This window comes from Silurus meridionalis, chromosome 16, assembly GCF_014805685.1.
Source record: "Silurus meridionalis isolate SWU-2019-XX chromosome 16, ASM1480568v1, whole genome shotgun sequence".
In the NCBI taxonomy this organism is placed as follows: domain Eukaryota; kingdom Metazoa; phylum Chordata; class Actinopteri; order Siluriformes; family Siluridae; genus Silurus; species Silurus meridionalis.
In genome coordinates, this window is record NC_060899.1 from 10236639 (window position 1) to 10255354 (window position 18716).

General features: G+C 34.3%; 2 protein-coding genes across 5 annotated transcripts in view; one reads left to right on the plus strand and one right to left on the minus strand.

Moving 5' to 3' along the window:
* itga5 (integrin, alpha 5 (fibronectin receptor, alpha polypeptide)) overlaps positions 1–10597 on the plus strand; it is a 44229-nt gene extending 33632 nt beyond the window's left edge. Inside the window, exons 22-30 of the mRNA XM_046868806.1 lie at positions 856–935; positions 1356–1436; positions 1534–1639; positions 3681–3839; positions 5119–5211; positions 6082–6195; positions 6805–6906; positions 6999–7121; positions 8304–10597. Of these exons, the coding sequence (XP_046724762.1) occupies positions 856–935; positions 1356–1436; positions 1534–1639; positions 3681–3839; positions 5119–5211; positions 6082–6195; positions 6805–6906; positions 6999–7121; positions 8304–8384 (939 nt within the window). The 3' untranslated portion in view covers positions 8385–10597. The remainder of the gene's footprint in view (positions 1–855; positions 936–1355; positions 1437–1533; positions 1640–3680; positions 3840–5118; positions 5212–6081; positions 6196–6804; positions 6907–6998; positions 7122–8303) is intronic.
* A 69-nt stretch (positions 10598–10666) lies between these two features.
* Positions 10667–18716, minus strand: part of rapgef3 (Rap guanine nucleotide exchange factor (GEF) 3) — a 54846-nt gene continuing 46796 nt past the window's right edge. For all 4 annotated transcript variants that reach the window (XM_046868807.1, XM_046868811.1, XM_046868810.1 and 1 more), the window contains 10 exons: positions 16771–16868; positions 15279–15404; positions 13570–13751; positions 13127–13217; positions 12666–12716; positions 12494–12581; positions 12019–12083; positions 11857–11911; positions 11291–11362; positions 10667–11182 (listed from right to left, as the gene is read on the minus strand). In XM_046868807.1, the coding sequence (XP_046724763.1) occupies positions 11064–11182; positions 11291–11362; positions 11857–11911; positions 12019–12083; positions 12494–12581; positions 12666–12716; positions 13127–13217; positions 13570–13751; positions 15279–15404; positions 16771–16868 (947 nt within the window). In that variant the 3' untranslated portion in view covers positions 10667–11063. The remainder of the gene's footprint in view (positions 11183–11290; positions 11363–11856; positions 11912–12018; positions 12084–12493; positions 12582–12665; positions 12717–13126; positions 13218–13569; positions 13752–15278; positions 15405–16770; positions 16869–18716) is intronic.

The window sequence follows — 18716 nt, forward strand, 5'->3', positions numbered from 1 at the left end:
TTTTGTCTGCTTGGCAGGACCATACAAATTTGTGTATCTTGTATTAGAGCAAATATTGACACTTTGGACACAGTCTTGACATGTTAACTTATTGTGTACTCACTTTTGTTGGCAGCAATTTCAACAATAATATGTATATGTAGTTATTTTTAGAGGACAGTAAATCTATACTGCTATACAAACATCAGTTAACAGTTCCATTGGCAGCCAGGCATGGTCATGACATAACATGGATTCTGTGTTTGACATATGATATTCTTTATATCATTAGCCTATTCTTTTATTCTCCAAATGCTTCCCTTGGTTTTTGGAGTGTGGCTAATCTGGGTTTTAGATTCTATAATCTGGCCTTTCCATTCTTGAGTGATACCAGTGGTCTGTATCACACTGCCTCTGCAGCATGGCTCATTTTCTAGTGCATGCTGGTGTCACCATCTTTCTCTTTGTAGCTACATACACAGTAGGCTGCAAAGCACTTGTGTGTTCTGACACCTTTTAATCATAGCCAGCATTACGTTTTTGCCAGCATTTGTACTACAGTAGCTCTTCTGTGGGATAATGGCTAGGCTGGTTATCCTTTGCTCCCATTAAGTGCCCAAGACCCTTCACAATTAAGTAGCATTAGAAATGCTACTCCTAGGTTAGTAGCAGTAGTCCTAGGTTGGCAATATCAAATAGTTTTACAGTTGGAATAATATTTTGTGGTTAGCGTTTTTGATAATGCATTTGGCTTATAGGCTGTCGATAGAATGTGGTATGACTATGTGGCAAAGACAGTCGCATCCGGCTCGGCAGCTGTTTTAATACCTATAGTGAGTGAAAAATGTGTCTACATTAAACTTGTTTTCCATTTAGCTGTGGGCAGGTCTACGTTTCACCGTGCCTCGGCTACAAAATTCACAGAAGACAGTACAGTTTGACCTGCAAATTCGCAGGTATGCATGCAGTCACACACACACACACACACACACACACACACACACACACACACACACACACACACACACACACACATTAATTCCTTTACTGATGCACACACACACATTCATACTTTAATGCCTTTACTCACACACACACACACACACACACACACACACACACACACACACACACACACACACACACACACACACACATTCATACTTTAATTCCTTTACTGATGCACACACACACACACACACTCATACTTTAATGCCTTTACTGACACACACACACACACACACACACATACATTCATACTTTAATGCCTTTACTGCCTTTACTGCCAGCAGGTTGTTAAACCATTGCTGAGTGACGTATGTGGAAGCATTTAAGCACTCTCTCATTGCCCTTTCTTATTCTCCCTCTTTTTGCAGTAAAAATGAGAATAACTCTCAGAGTCAGGTTGTCCCCTACAGACTGGAGGTGGTGGTCAAGGCTGATGTCATTTTACAAGGGTAAGTTGAGGAACAGTGTGGCTCATTTAGACTGGAACTTATTACACAGTTATTTTTTGTTGCCTTCTCACTTGGCTTCTTTCTCTTTCTCGTAAAGTGTGTCCCTTCCAGATAAGGTCTTCTTTCCACCTCCAAAATGGAAGGTGACAAAGAATGTAGCAATGGAGCAAGATATCGGGCCTGCTGTGGAGCACATATATGAGGTCAGAACACTTTCTGTTCTAATACCCAGGAAGCCAGCCTTAGCCTTTATAAAGCAGATTCCTATGTGCACAATTGCAGAGATTAGTCAGGGACATGACAAAGACTAATATAAAGACACCTGTGTTGCTTTTTTACAGGGAGAGACCTCCCTGGTTTTAATGTAATCAATTAACAAACATTATTACATCATTATTTTTTTTATGTAAAGATAGGGGATAAAAAAAACCCTCAACTGCCATTGAAAATTATGTTTGTGTGAATTACATGCAGTTTGAACAAAATGTATGCCCATTTTGGCCAAATTTGTAGAACTGGTAGGGTTCACATATAAAGATCGCCAGTGTTTTCTAGCTATACTCTTCCAGCAGCCACAATAAGAAAAACTGCTCCCCACTGATTTTTCCAAATCATTTTTTTTTTTTTTTTTAATATATTTGATAGCATAAAGTACCTCAATGTTATTTCCTGAATTAGGAATTCAAAGGGATGTGGAAAAGTGCACACACAGTGCAGTGCATATTCTTTTATATAACACTAGTGCTACTAAAAATTGAGTAGTAATTGCATTCAAGCAATTAATTTGTCTTTCCACATAACACTGTTTCTACATGTGACAAGAGAACACCATGGCTTATGGGCAAAACATTAGCCAACATCTTTCTGTTTTTTGTGGATGTACACTAAGCATGTACATAGCCAGATGCAGTGTTAGTATTTTTTCTATATTTGATTTAGTCTATTATTATTAACATTTTTGTGGTTTTACTTTACTTTTTAAAATTCTAAACTGCCTTTTTTTTCTTGGAACAAACACACGTGCGCACACTCTCTCTCTCTCTTTCTCTCACACACACACACACACACACACACACACACACACTTGCGCACACACACACACACACACACATTAGTTGCAGTAACTTTAAGTAATCTAGTTTTTAATGACTTCATCTGTCTTTTAAATTATTGTGGAATAATTTTTTGCCCCTTCTTCTTTATACTTTTGAGTCAGTTCATTGAGATTTAGGCAAATTTTTGCTCAGCTCTCTTAAAGTCTGCACCACAGCATTTCAGTCAGGTTTGGTGTTTAAGTAGGCCACTGCAAAACACCATGATTCTGTTCTTTTTCAGCCATTCTGTTGTAGGTTTGCTGGTGTAATTGAGATAATTTTTCTATTTCATAACGCAATTTCAGCCAAGCTTTAGCTGTCAGACAGATGACTTTACATTTGACTCTCATATACTTCTTGACCAACTCATAGACTGTGAGGTGCCCAGGTCCTGTGGCTGCAAAATAAGGCAAAAGTCATCACCCATCCACCATTGTTCTTGACATTTAGTATATACTGTGTGTGGTTTTGCCAAATGTGGCACAGTGCATTATGGCCAAACATCACTTTGGTCTCATGTGTCCAAAGAACATTGTTTCAGAAGTCTTGTAGTTTGTTTAGATTATTTCCAAACCTTCAAGAACTTTCCAAACCTAAGCCATGCTGCCATGTTCATTTTAAAGAGAGGAGACTTTTCCTGGCAACCTTCCAAACCAACCATACATGTCTGGTCTTTTTCTTATTGTACTGTAATGAACTTTAACATCATAGTTGGGGCCTGTAGCATTTGAAATGTAACTTTTGTAATTTAATTTAATTGTTTTTTTTTCTCTGAGCATTGCACAGTCTGACCTTGGTGTGAATTTTCTGGGACATCCAATTCTCAGAAGTTTGGCAACTGTCTTGTGGCAACTGTTTTGCACTTGTGAATAATCACCTCACTGCAGAATGATGAGTTTTAAATAGTTTGAAAAATGCTTTATTAATTGTATCAGATTAATGGGCAGCATCAGTGTCTTCTCTTAGTTCATTGCTGACTTAATTTTAAGACCTGATGAGAACCAAATTAGTTTTATTATGCCCTGATATGTAAAACTCTTGATTTTCAAGAGGGTGTCTTTTAAATGTGTATGTGTTTTCATGATGGTTATTTTGAATAATGCAAAATATCAACCAAATTTAATTTTTCTCTTTATTCTCGTTTTTCTAGTTGGTAAATAATGGTCCAAGCCGCATTAGTCACACACATCTTCAACTGAAATGTCCCATGAAGCTGCATGTCCAGAGGTTTATGTACCCTTTGGAGATTATCCCTGTGGGGCCTATAAACTGCACAACATACAATGTTGTGAACCCGATGAACATAAAGGTAAGTTTAATAATAAATAAAAAAAATAAAAATAAATAAATAAATAAATAAATAAATAAATAAATTAATTAATTGTTTGTATATATATATATATATATATATATATATATATATATATATATATATATATATATATATATATATATATATATATAATTTGTTTTATTTAAATACATCATCGTGTTATTAATGACTGGGCTCATGTTGATGTGAAGAAGTGCGTTTGTTGTTAACAAAACTGCACATGATGAAATGTACATCACAGAAGCAAACAGTGGGTTATATATATAAAAAAAGCAGTTGTTACAGCATATAGGCTGTAGGTCTGTGAGGAGGAATAGCCTCTTAGTGAATACATAAAAAATAAAACTTGTGTGACGACATAATCAAACAAAGATCCAACCCACTCGGGAGAAGGCCAACACCTCCCCCACCCACACAGAGGAAACCACCCTCTTTATAAGGAAAATCATTGCACATCACCCACTTCCATTTCTTCATGCTATTTCACTGTTTTACTTACACACACACACACACACACACACACACATACACACCCCATCATATGGTATGCAGGATCACAGCATTATAGCCACTTCTCTCTTCCAGATACACTCTTTCACAAGACACACATGTACCACTCCACCCTCTTACTCCTGCAGACCCACCCGAGGACAGTATGCTTAACTTTGATCATCCTGTGGGGTCTTCTATACGATAACTTACCCACTGCCATATGTCTGTTAGCTATGCTTCATGTATCACTTCTATACACATAACACACTCATCTGCTCAATCTCTCTGCCATAGACGTTTACAATGTGTTGTTTCTCACTGGCTCTGTTCATTTTGATTGGATACAGTTGTTGACTCCACAGTCATCACGTCCCTGGAAAGCCATCTGGAAATAAGCCTTCTTTCCTGTAATGGAATTAATCTGTGTTGTATTTCTTATCTCGCTGTGCTTGTGTATTTGGTTGTGAGGAGTGCATCTGATATTTTCCCAGTGGACAAAAGTACAGCAGTTTGAATAAGTTTGGTAATGCTGAAATTCTGAGTGGTGTACATGTTAGTCAGTGGGTGGTTCAGATTTAACAGTGAGCTCAGCATCTGGATTACGCAAATGGGCGTCAAATTTCCACTCAATCTCTCTCTCTCTCTCTCTCTCTCTCTCTCTCTCTCTCTCTCTCTCTCTCTCTCTCTCTCTCTCTCTCTCTCTCTCTCTCTCTCTCTCTCTCTCTCGCTCTTTCTCCCCTCCCCCCTCTTTCTCATACTCCAGCTGCAGCAGTCCACAGAACAGCCACCTTTATTAACCCACCAACTTGAGAAGCGTGAAACACACAGGGGAGAGCTGGCTGAGCTGACAAACCTGGTGAGAGCACAGAAATCTTCCCTAAAAAAAATATAAGAAATTGGAGGAGGAAATAAATGCAGTTAAGAAGAATTAAGAAAACCATTTGCCCTGTTCATATTCTGGAAAACAGTTCTGTGTGAACTCATAAGACAAGCCATTAACCATTAAGTCATGTAATGAAGTGAGTCAAAGTTGGCGGGGTAAAAATTGTCTTTGGTTGAGTGGCTGGCTTGAAAGTGTGTGTGTGTGTGTGTGTGTGTGTGTGTGTGTGTGTGTGTGTGTGTGTGTGTGTGTGTGTGTGTGTGTGTGTGTGTGTGTGTACACTCTAGCATTTTATTAAAATCACTATACTATAATACTGGTTAGGGTCTCCGGTGGCTGAGACCACTGGCTCCACACAGCCATTCAAATGCAAAAGAACAAATTTCTTCCTCTAAGCCAAATTTACATTATTGGATTCTAATAAACTGAGTGATAAAACAGGGAAATGGATTTCTCAGATTCTTAATTTGCCAGCTGCAGTCAGCATTTTATGGTCTTGTGACTTGGAATAAAAAAAAGTTAAACATTAAGGCTTTTGTCATGCCTCTTGGCCTGTGATTCTTTGTCATGCTAACTCTTTTCAGCTGAATCATTCTTCACATATTTGCTCTTAATAAGTTTTAATGTATTTTATTTTGTTCACATAACCAAGTTATGGTTTTAATGTAAGAAGCACCAATTTTGCTTGTATTACATGGTTATTTGACAGCAAATAAAGTGTAATAAGTGTTAAATGCAAACTATACAAAATGAAATAAAAATATTCCTGTTTATTTTGAATCTAATATATAATATAATAATGAATAATATATTTCTGTCTGTTCCTTTGTGTGTTCTGTGCATCAGTCCTGTTCCAGTGTTGAGTGCTGGACCCTGCAGTGTAATGTGGGTGTATTGGAGAAAGGTACCAGTGCCATACTCAGAGTGCGTTCACGGGTCTGGGGTGAGACTTTTATTATGGTAAGTTTCAGTAAGAACATGCAAATGTGCTTATGTTATGTGTACATATTGTAGCACAAAGCCATTTAGCTGTCACTTATATTTGGCTCTGTAACCTCAAATGTAAGATTTTACAAAAGCAGCTGACTGCTCAACATCAGTCTCATTATTTCTTTGACTAAATGTCAGGGTTAATCATGATGTTTCATGTTCTGTGGGATGTAGTCATTTGAGAAGTATGGAGGGAAAAAACTTATCACTAGCCAAACACAGTAGCATTACAACTTGAACGCCTGTTCATGTGTTCTTGAGAAGGTCAGCTGGTAACTCTAAATAGGAGCTCTGTTGAAAAAGGCCTTACATGCTCTGCATAGCTTAAGTCAACACACACAGTTACTGTTGAGCACAATGAAAATTCATTATCTGCAAATTCTAAGTTCTCATATGATTGGAATGTTGCAGGATTCTTTGAGAGCAATTAAAATGAGTGAATACTGCCACCTGCTGTCTGTTATAACAATTGCAAGGTTTTATTTAATAGTATTTCCATTTTATGCAATAGTCTATGCAATATTTTATATATATTGCATAGACTAATATATTTAATACTGTTTTTACATTTGCTTGCAGAAAAAGTATAAGAATTTTATTCTGGAGTGTGTCGCCAGTTATGTGGTGGAAAAGATGCCCTATTCTATATTGCCAAAGGAAGTTCCAAGTGGCTCTAGAGTGGTAAATAAAAATGCAATTATCATACTTTTATGCATTTACTATATTTATTATTTGAAAATATATATATTTATATGAGTGATGTGTTCCTTCAGGTGACCACATCTGTGGTATGGAATAAACCAGACAGTCAGTATGGTGTGCCTTTGTGGATCATCATTCTGGCAATACTGGCTGGTCTTTTGTTGCTGGCTCTGCTTATCTATGTTCTGTATAAAGTAAGTATGGCATTCATAGTGAAAATGTTGTATGTATTTGGGTCATAATGATGATTGTGTATTATGGATGGAAATTGGGTCATTTAATGTTTTATATATTAGATGACAAATATTTTTGTCTTGCATAAGCATACTAAGAAAAGTCTCTTAAAAGCTCACTGACTGAACCATAGTTAATAATTTATACTACTCATTCAATTTCCTCCATAAGTATTGGAATGGCAAGGCAAATTGGCAAAATAAAACTTGTTTTTTATGATATACATTGAAGACATTTTGGTTTGATTTCAAAAGATGAACAGGAGATCAGAAAATATAGATCAGAATTTCAACTTTCATTTACAACTCGATTCGTTACATTTAGAACATGGCACCTCTTGTTTGAACTCGCCAACTTTTCAAGTGGTAAAAATATTGAAAACAAGTAACAGGTATTTGTTGTTGCTCAGGTGTGCCCTAGAAAGACTTAATATTTAAACAATAAAAGTCTCTGCATGTCTATTCATGGTTTGTGCCCTGTTTTAGTCTTTTATTAAAACTTAACACATAGAATGTACCAAAAATATGAAAAGAACAAAGCATCACAAAGAAAGGAACTGTCTATTATCCAAAACATGCAAACGAATTTATCAGGCATGTTGTCAAATACTAAATGTCAAGTACTAAACAGCAGAATGAATTCAGACATCTACAGAAACATTCCGTCTGCCATTTTATAGAGAAAAAAGAGAAAGTGGAAGTTTTAGACTGGTCAAGTCAGTCACCAGTTAACCCAAATGAGCATACATTTCCCCTCCTAAAGAGGGGAACAACCAGAGAAACTTGGTATAAACCTATAAAAACATTACACATGATGGCAAGAGTTTGGCAATGTTGGAGAGTCAAATCAAGGGATATGCAACCGAATAAGTTATTGGCTTTAATTTACTTGAAAACCATCTAACTATTAAGCAATTATGCTTAATACTACTGGATGGCCACTGCCACTAAATATACCTTGTTTAAGCTGTTAAACACATCTACTTGTAAATATAAGCTGAAATTAGGTTCTATCATTTCATATTCATCTTTTGATCACAAACTATGCCATGTGGGCCATAACATATTATAAATAATACTACTAAAATGTATAGCGGTATTGTGTGTTTTATTTTGCTATAATTATTATTATTTTTTTTTTAGCTTGGTTTCTTTAAGAGAACTCCCTATGGCACTGCCATGGAAAAAGCACAGCTGAAACCCCAGGCAGCATCTGAAGCTTAAAGCAGACCTGGGACTGTTCAGTAAGGATGAGAGACCACTGGATATCCATTGCACTGCAATGCACTGGACAGAAAGACCCAAATGACTTAAAGCCAAATGAATGTTTTATTATTTTTTTTTATGTTCTTTTTGTTGCCTTGTTTTGCTGTGGGTTTGGATTGCATTCATCAGTATTAGCCTCACACTCACTTGCAATTTTTAAAGCCTGGTTTTATGGACTGAAATCTCATTGTGAAAGACAACTTTTTGTTTCCCTGCACTCGTCTATGCAGTTTTCACTGTTTTTTTTTTTTTTTTTTTTTTTTTTTACATATTTTGGTGCTAGAAATGGTGTGCTCACATTTTTCTCACTACATTTTGAAAATATCAACAGAAACTTCAAGATCCTCTGTCTTAAAATATCAGTTTTAGAACTATACTACTACTTTTACACACAACCAGGGATTGTACACATTTTCTTTTTCCAGAGAAATAAGAAAAGACTAGCACAGTCTTTGTCACTAAAACTTTACTTTCTGCTGTGTTGCTTTATTGTTCAGTTTGAAAACAATCATCTGTCTGTCATCTTAGAAGGTAGGTTTGAAAAATACTAATGGGTTTCAGAGGAAAGTTTTTTTTTTCCTCTTTCATCCAAATCTACAAACTTGGCTTGGTATCTGTCTCAGGTGAACAAGAACAGCAGTGCTTAGATCAGGTGTGTCACAATCAGATCCGTTGAGGATTATATTCCAAATGAAACTGTTCCCTCCTGCTGACCTAATTAACAAGAGTGTTGCCTTATAAAGTCATCTGGGACATGACTGGATGTACATCAAGCCTGTGAAACCTCAAAAAATGCCTTGAAGCAGAGCTGTGCTTTGCCAATATATAGGACAGACTTGTGCCCAATGGCACACATAGCAGGAAGTAGCAGTCAGTCAGTGTAGGGCTCACTGTGTCCAGAGAGTCCTTTCTATCTGTGCAAAGTACAGAAAACTCACTGAATACCGTTGGAATGGGGTTGTCTCAAAGTGTGTAATAGTCAGTGCAGCTGTCAAATGATTAGATTAATCAATGTTAAAAGTATAGATGTTAAGGGATATGGTGAGTAAGCAAAAGACAATTCCAGCCCAAGGCAGCAGTCTTAGCCAGGGACAGAATGTGGAAGACACACCTTTTTTGTTTGTTGTAAGTACGTGGATGTGTGTATTCATGTGTCTGGCTTTATTAATATAAGAGGGAGGGGTTTTCCTAGTTGCCCAGTCTTTCGTTGTATTTCTATTTAGGCCATTCTGCGATTTTAATAGCATTAAAATCATTTTTTAAAAGCATTTTTTAATGCAGAGCCAGTTGGCAAAGTGGTCACTTCTGGACAGAGATGCTGCAGTTGACTGCATTAGACACTTATTATACACAAGAAGGAAAGAGAATGGGCATAGGAAAGTTTTAGGAAAGGATCTGTATGTAAAGTGCAATACTGTTTTCTCCTTTTCATCTTATTGTGTTTTTTTTGCCATTTGTTACTACACCAGTGTTTTCATACAGACAGCATCCTGTTGAGTTGAAGTAATTATGCAGGAGACTTAATGACAAATATTTTTTAAATAATTAAATATATGAAAACATCCCCTTTTTTTTGTTTTTTAAAAATTTACAAAATAGATTTTAGTTTGAAATGTCAAGGCTTTGTTTGATAATAACCTCAACCACTTACTATTAGCATCACAAAATCATCATTTAACAGTTAGTGCTATTGAGTAGAGAAAAATGGAAAATGCTGTGATCTTTTATATTACCGTGACTGCAAAAAATAAGGGTTTTTAAATACACATTTTACACGTTTAGAAATGTAACAAGCCTTGTTGCAAATTGCTACTCAAAAAATAGGGTCATTTGCTTGTTCTCAATATTTTTGCTGTTTCAGAAATTTATTTATACCGAAATGTAGATTTTTTTTTTTTTCTTTTTAACTTTTCCTTATTTAATTTTTGATTTCTGCAGAACGAAGCACTGGTAATATTTTGTCCCATCCCAACCTTTTGTCCTACTCACATCAGTTCTTTTAGTTTTATTAAGGTGTAAATATGATTCGGCAAGGAGATTTTTAAACTAAACTCTTATCTGACATAAAATTACGTCACCCCATATTGGGGATAATTGGAGGGATGTTAAAGTAATTAATTATTTGTATGGTATTTTACATTTTGCATTTCAAATAAATCTTTCCATTTTTATGTTTGAGTGTCTCTTGTGGTTATAAATGTATTGAAATTTGTGTTAGTAATGTCAAGTAACCATTGGAATAAACAGAATTTTTATAATTTATTTAGCAAAAATATAATGTAGACATTTTATTTGAAATGTATCTGAAATAGGCTAGTAATTGACAACTCTTGTACCATCTATTGGTCTCCCATTTCTTCTTTCAATGAACTTAACATTTATACAAAAGTTTACAAGTGCAGTCATACACATTATACAAAGGAGTACAGCTGTTCAAAGAGGGTATTACATTTAAGGCTTTATAGGGCCTTTCTGCATTGATGCATTAATATGAGAATGCATTTATAAAGAGTCATCTCCAACCATCAATCCCAGTTCAGGTCATCATGGATTCCTCTACATTCTAAAACTGGCTGTGATTTCCTCCTTTAATATGGAGCTGGATATTTAAAAAGAACAGCATGTGTTTGTCAACATTTAATGCTCTATGGCTCTGGAAAGCTGCGTCAGTTTCTTTTGATTATCAATGACTGTAAGGTTCTGGATGTAGTGGCTAATGCTGGTGATGCTACGTAAATTCAGCGACTGCTCGGAATCTGTGTGTAGAAAAGATAAAAAGAATAAATTAAACATAAAGCATTGATGTATGCTAATAGTCTCTCTAGTGTAGCCTTACAAAAAACTTTAGCAGTATATTGGCTTACATGTAGATACTCGTATAGCAGGAGACTCCAGGAACATTCTTTCTGTGAATCCCTTTTGGGGGGATGAAGGCACTGTACAAACATGACAAAAGTAAAGTTGTTTTTATACAATGTATAAATCTACATGATTTCTGTGCTATGCCGTAATGCTGAGGATGCAGCTGGGTAAATGACCGAGTAAGAACAGGAGCTTTGAGGATGGATTTGGACTGTACTTAATGTCAACAGTCTACTACACTGACTCAGGACTACAGTTTACTTCTGATCACCATCACTGCACACCTCAACATCGTTTAACTGTAATAAATGGACATTTGGTGCCACCCAGATGAGGATGGGTTCCCTCTTGAGTCTGGTTCTTCTCAAGATTTCTTCCTTATGCCATCTCAGGGAATTTTTCCTTGCCACAGTCGCCACCGGCTCACTCATCAGGGACAAACTTACACTTATAAAGAACATCTTATTTATTCTTTCTTACCACATTATCTGTGTAAAGCTGCTTTGAGACAATGTTCATTGTTAAAAGCGCTATACAAATAAAAATGAATTGAATTGATTAATCTTACCATAAGGCTGGCTTCTACAATCCCGAACTATCTTCAATGTCTTGGCAATCATTCGCTGTGGATTTAAGGAAAAATAAATATAAATGTTAGAAAATAATACATAAAAAGAAAATGTAGATGCTTGAAAATCTTGAGAAATCCCAGGAAAGTATGTGTGCTCACCATTTTCTCAAAGTTAACCAGATTTTCTGTGAAATTCCTGTTGCCCTCATGGATGAACGTCATGTCTAGAACAAGATGGGTACATTTGGATCACTAGTGTAATTTAGAGACATTGTTATCAGTTGCTTAATTGTTCCTTTTTTTTTTTTTTTTTTTTTTATTCAAGTATTTGCTTTTCAGCATTTTTTTTTTAATCTTAAAAATTAACACAATCATTAAATCCTCTTGTTCCTGGATCAGAGTTTATTATTCCATCTGGCCCCTGTAATCAAATACAGAGACCTAATAAAGGCTCCTTTTTTTATCTTTTGAGTCACTTATGCTTTAAAAGAGGATTTTAATGTATTCACAGATTCCTTTGGTAAATCAAAAAACCTTTATCTGGTCAGTATTTGGCTATAGAATCGTTGCTATTACCCTTGATGTAAACACTCTTAAATTAGCAATTAAATTGGTTGTTTCAGGCAGCCAGTACCTTTTAATAGCAGAGGCATGAAGGGAATGTATGGTGGGTTGAGTTTGGCCACAGCTAGTCTATATGCTCGGTGATTGTGGGATGGATCCTGCAAAAAAGGAACAGCAGTCAGAAAAAGGCACTGTTCGACTTATTGTGATTTCTTCATACAGCACCCGAGTGCTACACTTACCAGTAACCTCTCGTAAGCACAGTAGAACCTTCTGGTTTTGCTTGGCAATCTCTGTTAAAAATAAAGAATTAGACTGTACTTTATTAAAAATTATGGTTTATATGAATACCACAGAAATATGTTTTAGATACAAGGCTGAAACACACCACTTTCATTTATGTTAAATTAATATCATCTTACAGTCTTTGTATTATTGAAAATTTCCTAAATTATAAGGCTTTGTTTAAACACCCATTCATAATTAGCCTCACACTATTCCTGAGTGTAAACCATACACAACTTGTACATCAGCTTATATAGTAATGATAGCATTAGAATAAACTAGAATAAAGTTGCTGTTATTGAAGTGAATGAAATTATAAAATGCTGTGGTAGACTTACAGTTAAACTATATGCATTTTCTTTCCAAAAACATAAAAAGTATGGTGTAGTCCAGGTATGACTCAGTTACACACACCCACCTCCCATGTTTTATAGAGCCTCTGCACTGCACTGTTACTCAGGCCAAACATCACTGCAAAGAATGAGTTCAGGTTTTTCTGCTCCTTCAACCTAGAGAAAAGTCACGAATGATTATTAACCTCTCAATTTCTCTGCTTCATATTCAAATAATATAATATAATATAATATATATTAATATATAATATTGAGTTACAAAAAATTATTATGAATGCATTTATTGATTTCCGTGAAACTAACATTAAAGTTAGGAGAGTGAAAATGATCAGCAAGATGGATTTTGGGACATGGTAATATGAGTCCAACAAACATATTTGGGGGTAGGTTTAAGGATTTACACCAGGATTTATTAAAGGCCTTAAGAATTTAACTGATGGATATTTTCAGATTATTTCAATAGAATGTAAAACACAAAACGCAAAAGTTATTTTACAGTAACACTCACACAATTGCTATTTTAATGAACTTCTTGAGCAGCATTGATCTCTTCATTAGGTCCTCACACAAGCAGAGTTCAGTCACCACCCAATACTGCACTTTGTTGAAATTTCGCACAAATCGCTCCAGATTAGCTGTGGTGGCACTTGGGAATTTGTTCTTCCCAAATACGTAGTACACAAGCTCTGCCTGTAGCACAACAATGACAAGAAAATATATTATATATATATATATATATATATATATATATATATATATATATATATATATATATATATATATATATATATATAAAATTGATAATATGCAGAATGAAAGACAGAATTTATTTTGAATGAAACAAAGTTTGAAGAGCAACTAACTTGTTTTTCTTGAAAAAAAGATTGCAAACCTATAAACTAAAACATTTGCACCCATCACATAAAGCTGGTTTGTTTTTCCATAAATTAATACAATCATACTCCAAGCACAGCAATGTAAACCAGACAAATAAGTTTGAAGACAGACACAAGCCAAACAGATTTAAAAAAAAAATAAAAATTTATTTCTCTGATTTAGCGCACTTGTGTCTTTAGACAGACATAGGCTTTTTGCTATGGCTTCTTCGTTCATCTTTCTCAATTTAATAAGATTTGAGCTGACCCTGCAGTACAAAAGGATTTATGAGAGTTCATGATTCAGGTGACATTGCAAGGTGACATGAAACAAATGCTGTGAAGATTTTACCTCATGCATGGCCATGAATAGTTCCCAGTCATAGTTGGTGATGTGGCTAGCAATGTCCTTAGAGCATATCTGCTCAAGGAAATCAAAAGTGCTCTGTTCTGGACCAAGCTGCTCTTTCAGTGGGGTCTGTCAAAACACAAATTTAAAAGAGCTTTTCTTATCATGGCACTTCGGTGCAAGAGCTACTAGAACATTAATCTCCAGTGGCATGCCTCTGTGCAGTATCTAGCAACACAAATAGACAAACTAATCAACACAGTACAATGTCTATGCAAAATTAGGGCTGTCAAAATTAATGTGTTAATAGTACGTTAACGCAAATTCATTTTTACAGCACTAATTTTATTAACGCTCGAATAATGCAGTGCGCATTTCAGTTTGACCATTTTTATAAAAAATATAAATAAATAAATATAAAAGAAGCGAAATTATAACCTTTAGCACAGCACACATTTATTCACGATGGACTTTCTTTACTCAGATATATATATATATATATATATATATATATATATATATATATATATATATATATATATATATATATATATATATATAAAATTGATAATATGCAGAATGAAAGACAGAATTTATTTTGAATGAAACAAAGTTTGAAGAGCAACTAACTTGTTTTTCTTGAAAAAAAGATTGCAAACCTATAAACTAAAACATTTGCACCCATCACATAAAGCTGGTTTGTTTTTCCATAAATTAATACAATCATACTCCAAGCACAGCAATGTAAACCAGACAAATAAGTTTGAAGACAGACACAAGCCAAACAGATTTAAAAAAAAAATAAAAATTTATTTCTCTGATTTAGCGCACTTGTGTCTTTAGACAGACATAGGCTTTTGCTATGGCTTCTTCGTTCATCTTTCTCAATTTAATAAGATTTGAGCTGACCCTGCAGTACAAAAGGATTTATGAGAGTTCATGATTCAGGTGACATTGCAAGGTGACATGAAACAAATGCTGTGAAGATTTTACCTCATGCATGGCCATGAATAGTTCCCAGTCATAGTTGGTGATGTGGCTAGCAATGTCCTTAGAGCATATCTGCTCAAGGAAATCAAAAGTGCTCTGTTCTGGACCAAGCTGCTCTTTCAGTGGGGTCTGTCAAAACACAAATTTAAAAGAGCTTTTCTTATCATGGCACTTCGGTGCAAGAGCTACTAGAACATTAATCTCCAGTGGCATGCCTCTGTGCAGTATCTAGCAACACAAATAGACAAACTAATCAACACAGTACAATGTCTATGCAAAATTAGGGCTGTCAAAATTAATGTGTTAATAGTACGTTAACGCAAATTCATTTTTACAGCACTAATTTTATTAACGCTCGAATAATGCAGTGCGCATTTCAGTTTGACCATTTTTATAAAAAATATAAATAAATAAATATAAAAGAAGCGAAATTATAACCTTTAGCACAGCACACATTTATTCACGATGGACTTTCTTTACTCAGATATATATATATATATATATATATATATATATATATATATATATATATATATATATATATATATATATATGAATTTTAATCACTAAAATTCTGTTTTACTGATGGGGCAAGTCTTAAATCAAGCACCAAATCCGCCACACATCTGGCAATTAAAACTGCCCGTGTGGAAAGATAGCAAAAGTTCAATTTTGTGTCCTGATGATTTACGTAATAAAAACACCATAATTACTATAATACGCTGTGGCGACCCCTAATAGGAGCAGCCGAAAGAAGAAGAAGAAAATTACTATAATACATAATAACATTTACAAGAATATTTTGTCTTCATGCTCTATGTTTAGTCTGACTTCACTAATAATAAACATACATTTGCATAAAAATGAGTATTAAAAATGTGAAAAGTATTAATTTGAGGTACATTTAGAACAGATAAAAATCTGGTTAATTTGCAATTAATCGTGAATAAATATTTTAATTGATTGACAGCCCTATGAAAAATATTTAAGATATAAATATATTTCTGATGAATTTCTACAAGTAATGTATTTACCAGACTACCTTCTGTGAGTAATGCTTATTTGCTTCAACCCCACATAAAGTAAAACAATGTATGTGTTCCAAAATACCCCAGCTGCAAACATGTAGATATATGTGTTGATTCATTCTGTGGGCTTATTTAGACATGTATTTATTGATATGCTGTTCAGTTAACTCAGGTGTTTATTATATGGATTTATCATTTTTAAATTAACAAATAAAACAGCAAATATGTGTTAGGTATTGATGACAAATTAATTCTGAATAATAATAATTGTAATAGAATAATAATAGATTTGTAATTAGAAAAACAATATTAATAAAAATATTTTTTATGTAATTATGTCACTTAAGCGAACCTTAATGTGAAGCATTACAAAAAATATCTGTAGCAAAAGTCACCTTGGCTGGAGTCAGTAAATGTTCTTGCATAAGTGCACACTTGTGCGTGTTTCATAGCAGAGAGGCACTTACCAGCTGCTCCACTTGAGATGCTGTGCACAAGAAAAGCCTCTCGTTCAACCCCAGAGACGTGAAAACAGCTGTAGCTTCCAGCTTGAGTTGAACTCTCTCTAAGAAACATATAGCCAAAAGTTCATCTCAAGATGAAAACCCTTAACCTCATCACTTTATATTACTAGTCAAATTACTGTCATTGTGTAGGTGGATGTTTATGAAACAAAAAACAAAAAAAAATAAAAAATAAAAAAAATAAATAATAATAATAAAAAAACAAAAAAAACAAAAAAAACAAAACAAAAACAAAACAAAAAAAAAAAAAATATATATATATATATATATATATATATATAATTCTGTAATCCAGCAAATATTCATTGTGCTCTAGTCAAATATTTCATCTCATACCTCCTGAAGAGTTCATTTTGACCACCACATGGTCTTCACCTGGGTTCACCATAGCATCCATAATGTCCTGCACTGAGCAGTTCACAGGCAGCATCAATGTCACAGCATTTTGCTTGGGTGTGAAAATTTCATACAAGACTGCAAACATGTTAAATAGATAAATTACTGAGTTGTTCTGATAACAATACAATTGAAATCATTTACTAGATTATACTATTACTATGTTGGTGTTCTGACAAATAAGATCTTCAAAATGTACTACACAGGTCAAATAAAATAAATAATAATAATAATAATAATAATAGAAAAAAATAATCAAATAAAGCATGAGAAATCGTGCAGTAACTATTAAAAAAAGGCAAAGATGTTTGACCTTTGTCTTGAGCTCTGATTGGATGGCACTTCCCAAAAGGCTCCTCGTAAGTTGCAAACCAATCAAATTTTTGATTCGACTAAAAAAAATAAAATAAAAAATGTTAACCACTTGTAACAATTTCATTATTTATTGAGAATATTCAGATTCAGATATTCAGATCTCTAAAGACATTTGACGTTATAAAAACTAGAACTCAGATCATGATTTATTTACAAATTTCATTAGAATAATGTGCCTACACAAATACTTTTCCTGACAATAAAATAGTAAAATAATGAATTAAACTTGTCAGTCAGTTCATTTCATATAATATAACATAGTGTTTGTTAATGGTTCCCTATTCCTTTACAACAGTTGTAAAAAGAAATAATTGTGCAATTGACTATTAATTCTCTGTAGACAGTGAAAGGACCCTCACGAAATAAATGCAAGGGAAACAAATGCAACATAGACTACAGAAATACCAAAAAGAAATACCAAAAAAATAAAATTGTTCAATTCATTCCAAAAATCCAGCAGTGAGAGAAACGAGAAGCGGAGAATAAACACAAGCAAGTTTTCATGCACATGCACATGCACAATGAGATTTTCTCAGAATTACAAATAATAAGTTATAAAAAATAAAGTTTTTGACAAAATCAAATACAGTTAATGCATTGATGAAATGTACATAACGCTTCTGACGTGCAAATCTTAGAATCCCGTTTAGCGTCAGATGTTTATTTACACGTAGTGCAACAGAGATAAGCAGAAGATTCTCAAATGCATTAAACAGTAGTTAAAAATAAAGCTGGTGAAAACTGATCTCAGGTTTCCTTCACCATTCAGCTAAAACCACATCAGCTTCTGAAACTCAGCATTAAAATAACCTTTTCTCAAACACAACGGAATCGGAGTGCACTGTTTAATGTAGAATTTACGCTGGTTTCTGTACAGCTCAGAACCTTTTCAATCAAACTCAAAACTTTTTGCCTTAGCTAATTAATTAAACCCTGATGTATCTCAGATACAGTATCACACCCCTTACATTTCAGCAACCATTTTAGTATAATCCTCTCAAGGGACAATACTACAATACTATAGAAATAAAACTTGGATATATTTTTAAGTAGTCAATGTGCAGCTTGTATAGCAGTATATATATATATATATATATATATATATATATATATATATA